At 38.6% G+C, this 9212-nt stretch overlaps 1 protein-coding gene across 1 annotated transcript; it reads right to left on the reverse strand.

Moving 5' to 3' along the window:
* Positions 1 to 8247: 8247 nt before the first annotated feature.
* On the reverse strand, positions 8248 to 8844 carry LOC112717842 (uncharacterized). Its single transcript, XM_025769774.1, has one exon. It carries the CDS (start codon positions 8842 to 8844, stop codon positions 8248 to 8250), a length of 597 nt encoding a protein of 198 aa, XP_025625559.1.
* Positions 8845 to 9212: the final 368 nt, after the last annotated feature.

The raw sequence follows: 9212 nt of genomic DNA on the forward strand, positions 1-9212 counted from the left end.
CCTCCCGTAAGTTGACTTAACCAACGATGTGACCAGGAGGTTGCGAGTTCCCTTTAACACGGAGTTCACACATTCACTAATGTTGGTTGTCATGTGCCCGTACCGTCTACCACTATCCTCGTGTTGGGTCTATTTGTCGTATTCCATTCGGTTGGCCCAGTCACACATTGCCGGATTCTCAGTCTGCATGATGTCAAACTAGTAATAAAACTCTGCTTCAGTTTTTGTGTAGGCAGCATTCACCAACATCCTCCTTGCATCCTTACCTTTGAAGGTAAGGGCAAAATTCGCAGCCACATGACGAATACAGTACGCTCAAAAAGCACGTGGAGGCAGCCATCCAATCTCAGGGGCCTCAAGTGCTGCCTTGATGCCATTATGCCTGTCAGAGATAACAAGAATACCCTCCTGTGGTCTCACATGCGCTCGTAGGTTGGACAAATTTCTCCCTCCATAAGGGCGAAGGCTATCGGGAGGATGTTTGAGTTCCCATCCTGCGCTATCGCTAGCAGCAGCGTCCCTCCATACTTGCCATACAAGTGAGTACCGTCAATACTCATGAGGGGCTTGCAATGCCGGAATGCCTCGATACAGGGTGGAAATGTCCAGAAAAGTCGATGAAAGTACACCGTGGACTCATCAACCTCACCCCCAAACCGAACAGGAGAGGTCTTCAACACAGAAATTGTCCCAGGCATGGTTGACTGTACCCCTAGCATCCAACGTGGCAACTCCGCATACGACTCTTCCCAATCTCCATATATTTGTGTCACTGCCTTCTGCTTCACCATCCAAACCTTCCTGTAATTAGGCTTGAAACCGTAATCAGCTTCTGTAGCTTGTTGCAATACCTTTACTGTCACTGCAGCATCTGCCCTAACCAACGGAAGAGTCTTCGCACAGATAACGTGGTAATCCAGCTGACGGTGATCACTGGAAATAGAGGTTGCCAAGCAAGTGTGTGGCCTGTTGTACCTCCTAACCTCCCAAGTGCCCTTTCATGCACGCAGCGCTACGCGAATCAATTAAGTACAACCCTTGCCGAACTCCTTGCATTTTCCATGATACTTAAGATGATCTGATTCGATGACTCTATACTCAACACCTCGGCGGATGCTATAGTCCTTCACACTCAGCACAGCCTCATCTTTATTCTGGAATGATTGTCCAATCTGAAATTCTGTAGAAGATCCCCCAACTGTAGGACCACAGTCCGCCTGTGGACACAGAGCCTCCAAGTTTAGTGTGGAGAATTGTGGAGGATACTGCTGAGTGCCAGAACTTGAAGGCCCATGCTGTGCATGTGGATTGGCACCTGTGTCATCATTGCTGTCCCCAATGATATCTACAGGCTCCTGGTCAGAGTCATCATCACACATTGCATTCTCTACTCGATCAGGTTCTCCAAAGCCTTGCATATCAGGTAGCAAGCCACCACCGGTGCCCACTTCATACGCCTGCTCAAAGACCCCTACATTCTCCAAAGGTACAGAACCAACAACCTCCGTTCGATCTGAATCAGCCACGAATGAAGGGGATGCTACCAACGGAACGGATGGTCTCACCGCAGGCATCGAACTAGACGCACCACCCGCAGCAGTCGAGCTATGAACTGGAGCTGATGCCCCAGAACTATCGACACCAACCTCCAACTTCGCGAACAACTCGTGTATTCTGACCTCTGGAAAACTCCTAACACAATGGAACAGAACCCTAATATCTTCATCAGCCGCTAGCACAAAGGTATCATACTTAACACCGGTCGAGACAACTGTGATGGAAATCTTGTAGAATAGCTTCTTCACCCACTTGCTACCAAACACCCCAAGCTTCTGCAAGATGCTATTCTTGAAATCTGACAAAGTGCTTGATGAACTGATGAAAACACTTAGTGGTTCTTTGTCAGTAAACTTCACACCATATCTTTTGCTTTTTTGGATTTTCCCAGAGCAATGCACTAAGGCAAGAAAACTCTCTTCCTCACTTGCCATTGTGACAATGATCTCTTATGCAGCTTCAATCTCTCACACACATATATATAGAATTTCACTCCTCATAAACCTTTGCAACCAACGAAGGTTTATGACCATACGAACTGCATCATAAACCGTTGCTGGTCACCAGGTTTTATGTACATTTTGCTGCCTTCATAAACTGTGGGAGGCTACCACACTTTATGCCTAATGTGTTCCAACCATAATCCGTCCCTGGTAGCAACGGTTTACGTAGAAATTAGACGTGGTTGGCTACCACGGTTTACATAATAGTAAAAATACACATGCACGTAACAAGTTTTCATTTTGTGTATTTAGGTAAAGGATTCACTCAATTTATTTATTTGGGTAAATTGCCCTATTTTATACGAATAATTAATTCAATAGTTAATTTTTAATATATACTTAATATAATTGATTTATTTATATAGTCAAGTTAGTGAACTCGTAGTTTTTATCTCGACTCGTTAAGCTAATTTAGAATCGTAATTCGTTGAATCGTAAGACGGAACGTAAATATAACTTGTAAAGTATAAATATTTTTAGAAAAATTTGATAACAAAAACTAATTTCACAGATAATAAAATAAATTTCAAATAAACTAAATTACCCATAGAATTATAACTAATATATATACCATAACAAGTTAAAGTCACAATTCAATACAAATTCACAACTCAACTCACAAATCAAAACACAAATTCACAACTCACAAGTTTATACGACACTAAAATACTATAATATATATATATATATATATATATATATATATATATATATATATATATATATATATATATACCCAAAAGATGAAAAATTAGTTACTCTCACAGTTATGTACATATATACAACTCAAAACATCTCCGGAGTCTGACCCATATAGGAAGCCCCCTAATCTGACGCCCATATTAGCCTAGTCTTCTAATCTGATCTCTCAAAAAATAAAAGTGAGAGTATAAGACAAAAGAAACACTAAACCAGAGAACTGCCAAAAGAAGATGCTGATGTCGCTACCTAATCACCGTCAAAAGTCAAGTCCACGATTTCTATACCATCTCCGGATCCTCATCGCCCTCAAAAACCAGATCCACAATCTCTATGTTATCGATGTCTTTGTTGTCAAAAATAATGATGACCTCTGATGTACTTTGGGGACTACCATCATTGTTGATGCCTGCGAAAAATGTACCACAAGAAAAAATCTGCTCAACTACTGAGGGCTGATCAGAAGCTGCAGCGGAAGTCCCGATAGGCTCTATGGTGAAAGGGTCAGAGGGGCGAGTAGAAAGAGACTCTATCGACATATCCAAATCTACTGGAGGATATTCATAGATGCAGTCATTAACGATAGGGCCAGACTCAGGCACTGTCTGACTATCCTACTGTGATGGAACAGGACCTCCATGCACGTGATCAAAAGGATAATGAACAGAATCAGGATGTAACCAAGATAGCGAAAAAATATACGGCGCATCAGGATCAAAGAGAGGTGAAGCTAACGAGTGCTGAAAGGGATGATCTGTAACTACGTACTTATAGACTCGAGGCTCTGCGACCACCACATAAAAGTTGTGAATGACAGAATCCTCATACACATAAGGCTGCTCGAGCTCATAGAAAATGAAACCCGCCTTCATCTTAAGGGGGTAGAAAGATAGGGGTAAGAATTGAGGAGTTTTTAGTAGGGTCGAGGTGAAATAAGTTAACTTGCTTTTTTATATAATGGCCATGTGTCCCAGATCAATCAGACTACAACAAAAGAACATAAGGCAAATAACAAACAAAAGCAAACAGCAACATAACATACAACTACAAGAACCAATTCAACACACACAAATGATATGCACAACCAAATATAATGCATGTCTAGCCCTAGCACGGGTAATGAGCTCATCCGTCGATCTTCGACCTGCACTCGACATTACATCCTTATGGACGTTGTCTATCCAGGCCATCGCTTTGGGATATAGTGCTTGGTACACTCTTGGGTTATAGCGCCCGCACGCTCTTGGACTATTACACCCGTACCGCTCCCACGATTAAAATGATGGGTCACACTCTTGGGCTATAGCTCCCGTACCACGCAAATCACCGGATAAATTGATAACAAGAAGAGTCATTGATGTAGCACTTCCAACCATAATGATCTCATCACATAATCAAATAACTTTCAAGATATAATATTTCTTTATCCAGAATTTCACAAATTCTTAAAATAATAAACTGAAACAGAACAAGTCGTGAAATTTAACTTTAGAAATACTTTTCAGAATATCTCAGAGTTATGCTTAAATTCTATAATTACTTTTAAAAAAATTGCATAAATATGTTCACTGGACTAAAATACATAAATATGCTTAAACTTGGAAAAATGGCATATTTTGTAAGTTACTTTAATTAAATTTATGTACTTTAAAAATTACTCTAAATAACTTTGAACTTCTATAAAAAGACATAGTATTCACTAGTTACTTTATAAATTATTCAAAATATTGTACAATTTTTAAATACTTAAAACTTCATTAAAATAAGTAAATTGGGCACGGTTCTTCTGTTCTCAAAATAAAACTTGTTTCGTTCGGTTATAGTCGTATTTTTTCTAAAGACGTCTTTCACTTTAAACCCTTTATTTCAAACCAGTTATTTTTCTTCAAAAATCAAACTCAATTTAATTTTAATAAAGTTTATATATTTATAAATAAATAATTTTTATTCATTAAATCTTTCTCAAAAGCCAAGCTTCTGCTCCTTTTTACTCCAAACCTTCATTCAAAATAATCGTTTTAGTTATATTTAATCCCAAATCAATATCCGACCAACAGAACTCAGTTATATACTATTATATAACTCAAATTTTAGCCAATTATTCAACAACAACATCTCAGTTTCTAATTCTTCAATATGGTTGAATCACAACAACAATTCCAGTAGCAATTCAGCTAAAATTTCAACAGCCAACAATCACAGATTTGAACAAACAAACATCAACAGACAATAATCCAATCACATATATTGATTAATTCATAATTTTAACTGATTAAAAAGTCAAACCCTACCTCTATGAAGTGCAAAATACACACAAGATATCGGAGGAGGTTTCTGATCAGTCAAACGGAGCAAAAACATCAAAAATTCGGTGGTTCTTCCCTTCCCTTGATTCAGCCGAACTGGTTCCTGGTAGAGGCAGCTCCATTTCACGATTTCACCAAACAAAATACATGTCAATGCATAGAAAGGAAGATATGGTCACTTCTATTGGATCAAAATTTTATTGGGGTCACGGATCTCAAGAAATCATGTTCGGAAAGTCAGAAATCAACCAAAATTCTCCCTTTTCTTTCCATGCATGCCTCGGCTGTTCCTTGAGGATAGAGAGAAAATATTGTGCTTTTATATAGCTTGATTAGTGACTAAGTGTCACTTAATCAAAGGAAAGGAGGCATGCGTTGCGACATATGGCACATTAACTGCTACGTGTCGCGATTTTAAGCCGGTGAGTCAGCGAGGTTAATTTTTAAATATCTTGGAAGATAATTAAGGTAATTAGACATGGTAAAAACTCAATTAATTATCTCAAGTGGTGGTACTTAATTAAAATAAGGATTAGGTAAATTACTAATGTAAATGATATTAGTAAAGCCGAGCTTTTACAATCTTTTGGGCCACTTTCAAGTGACCGTCATTCGTCAAATAAAATTAAATAATAACATAATATTAATATTACATTATTATTCATTTTATTTAAGGATATCAAAAGAACTTATCATAGACGTTACGCGAACAAAACGTAAAACTCGCATATGCGAATCTATTGCAAAAACCAGGATGTTACATTCTACCCTCTTTAAAGAAATTTTTGCCTTCAAAATTTCCTTTACCTGCAAAGAGGTGAGGATAGTCTGCTTGCATCTCGTCTTTTAGCTCCCAATTATGCCTAGCTTTAGCATTGCGTCCTCACGCTACTTTGACCAAAGAAATCATTTTGCCTCATAGCTGCTTATCACTCTTATCGATGATCTCGATCAGTGTTGTTGGATATGTTAGATCATTCTGTAATTGTACTATCTCAGGTCGCAAGACATGAATCTGGTCAGGATTATAATTCTTAAGCTGAGAGATATGAAAAATATCATAAAGGTTGGACAGGAAAGGTGGAAGAGCTATTTGATACGCGATTGGACCGACTCTCCTATGTCCCGTTTGATTGCTGTCTATGTCCATCAAAGATATGGACACGGTGATACATGTATATTGTTTATTTAATGAGACATAAAATTATCATAGACACGGTGAAACACATATGGACATAAATACATATTTTTTGTGTCTCACATTTAACCTGTGACACATATTTGAGACACAAACACAGTTTTTTATTTCCACTTTTATCCTCATTATCTCTCTTTATTTTCATTTATACCCTACTCCTTTTAACTCTAATCCACTTCTTTTTCTCTTTTTTCCTACCTTCTTCTTCACTTCATCCTTTCTTCCTCGATGCCTCCCACCTCAACCGTAGCCTCACCTTCTCTGTCCCTCTCCACCACCTCCATTCCTTTGTGCTTTTTTGCCGCCTCTCCTCCTCCTCCTCCTCCTCCTCCTCTTCCTCTTCCTCCTCCTCCTCCTTCACTGCCTCTCCTCATCTTTCTTATCTCCACTGCCTCAACTCTTCTCTCCCTCCCTGGATCCCTCATCGTTGAGCTTTCCTCCGCTTAGATTCGTTGCCGCCTCTGTTTTGCATCTATCTTTGCCAAATTTGCCGCCACCGCCTCTATCGTGCTCCTTCTCCCTCTCTCAATCTGCCTCATAGATCTACCTTCGTCTCTCCGCCTCTTCTAGTTTCGACTCAGCTTCTCTTCTACAATTCCTTCGCCTCTCTTCCTCGTTGCTAGATCCATCTAGTTCTCTGTTTTATTTTTTATTTCATATATTATTTATTTATTTTTTATTTAGATGTTGATTGAAAATTGTGGTTATATATTAAATTGGATTGGATCTGAATTTTTAATTTATTCTATGTTTGCTATTATTAATAATTGTAATTTGCATTGAAATGGTGGTAGAGAAATGGTTATGGTGGTTTTAATGGTGGTAATTTGAACTGAAATAATGGTAAAGATGTGGTGTTGATGGTTTGTGATAGGGATAATATTGTCATTTTATTAGAATGATAAATTGCAAGAAGTGTTATGTCCTTGAGCACCAAACAAGTTCTCAAATTTTATGTCTCATTGTGTCTATATCATTTTGTGTCTTTGTGTTTATGTCTTATTTATCTCTACCCACTAACCAAACGAAGCACTAAGGATCTGAAAAGGACCTATGTACCTAGGGTTTAGCTATTTGGTTCTAAGGATACGACCTATACCGGTGGTAAGACTTACTTTCAAGAGAACATGTTCACTTTCCCTAAATTCTAAAGGCTTATGCCTATTATTGACATAGCTCTTTTGTCGGCTCTGTGCCGTCTGAATCTTCTCATGAATCTTCTTGATCTGAGCAATTATTTCCTACACCAATTTTAGATCCAACGCACTATATTTTTTCCCTTGGTGTCACTACAGTGGAGATTGACACCATCGTCCATAAAGAACTTCATATCGGGCCATTCTAATACTCTGTTGATAACTGTTGTTGTAGGTAAATTTCACCAACGGCAATTGCTTGTCCCAGTTTTCCTGCTATTCCATTACACATGAACTCAGCATATCTTATAATATTTGAATTGTTTGTTCTGACTGTCCATCTGTCTGTGGGTGATAAGCTGTACTTAAATGCAACTCTATGCCAAAAGCTTTTTGAAAAGCTCTTCAAAACCTTTATGTAAACCTCGGATCTCTACGGAAACAATTGAAGAAGGTATTCCATACAGTCGCACCACTTTTTGAATGTACAAACGCGCAAGCTTTTCCAATGTATAGTTAACTCAGATTGGAAGGAAATGAGCCGACTTTGTCAAGCTGTCCACTATAACCCATATAGCATCATGCCCAGCCGACGTCCTTGGTAATTCATTGAAAAAATCCATGGTGATTCTCTCTCATTTTCAATGAGGCACTTCTAAAGGTTGTAGTCTTCTTGAGGGTTTCTAATATTCTGCTTTAACCTTCTGACAAGTCAAGCATTTAGATACATATTTTATCACATCCCTCTTTAGTCCCGGCCACCAGAACATGCTCTTCAAATCTTGGTACATCTTGGTCGTGCCTAGATGCATCGAAAATTTACTTTAATGAGCCTCCGTCAAAATCTCTTAACGCAATCTTCCTTGGTCAGGTACACAAACTCTATTCTTGAACCTCCACAATCCATCACTGTCTTGTCCCACTTCTCCTGGTTTATCCGCCTCTAATTTGGCTAATAGTTTTGACATTTCTGAATTTTTGAATTGCGCTTGTCGAATGGCTGTCTTTAAATCTGAAGTCAAGTGTAGATGTGCCATGATGACTCCTTCTGATGTTTCCTTCACTCCTAACCTCAAATTTGCAAATGTTAAAATTAACTCGTCTTCTTTCATCATCATCCAATAAATACTCAGATTCTTATTACTCAAAGTGTCTGCAACTACGTTTGCCTTTCCCGGATGATAACTTAGCTTGAAATCGTAATCCTTCAGAAATTCCATCCATCGCTGTTGTCTCATGTTAAAGTCCTTTTGTTCAAAGATGTATTTCAGACTCTTATGATCAGAGAAAACTTCCAACAGAGCCCCATATAAATGATGTCTCCATATCTTGAGCGCAAATACCACTACTGCCAACTCAAGATCATGAGTAGGGTAATTCTCCTCGTGGAGTTCAACTGCCATGATGCATATGTTACCACATTCTTGTGTTGCATCAACACGCATCCCAATCCTTTTAAAGAAGTATTACAATATACCTCAAAAGATTTCCAGGAATCTGGTAATGTCAATACCGGTGCAGATGTTAGTTTTTCATTCAGCGTTTCAAAACTTCTTTCACACTCTTCTGTCCATTTGAATGATACTTCTTTTTTAGTGAGGTGGGTGAGTGGTAGGGTTATCTGAGAAAACTCCTTTATGAATCGTCGGTAATAACTAGCCAAAGCTAGAAAATTTTGAACATTCGTGGCTGTCTAAGGCTGTTTCCACTGACCACTGCTTCGATTTTTTAGGGATCTACTATTATTCCTTCTTGAGAAATCACGTCTCCCAAGAATGCCACTTTATTTATCCAGGATTCACACTTTGACAAC

The sequence above is a fragment of the Arachis hypogaea genome, chromosome 10 (genome assembly GCF_003086295.3).
Source record: "Arachis hypogaea cultivar Tifrunner chromosome 10, arahy.Tifrunner.gnm2.J5K5, whole genome shotgun sequence".
Classification (NCBI taxonomy): domain Eukaryota; kingdom Viridiplantae; phylum Streptophyta; class Magnoliopsida; order Fabales; family Fabaceae; genus Arachis; species Arachis hypogaea.

Excerpts from the sequence above, each read along its gene's own strand:
- LOC112717842 (XM_025769774.1), bottom strand. The coding sequence starts at position 8,844 with ATGCGTGTTGATGCAACACAAGAATGTGGTAACATATGCATCATGGCA.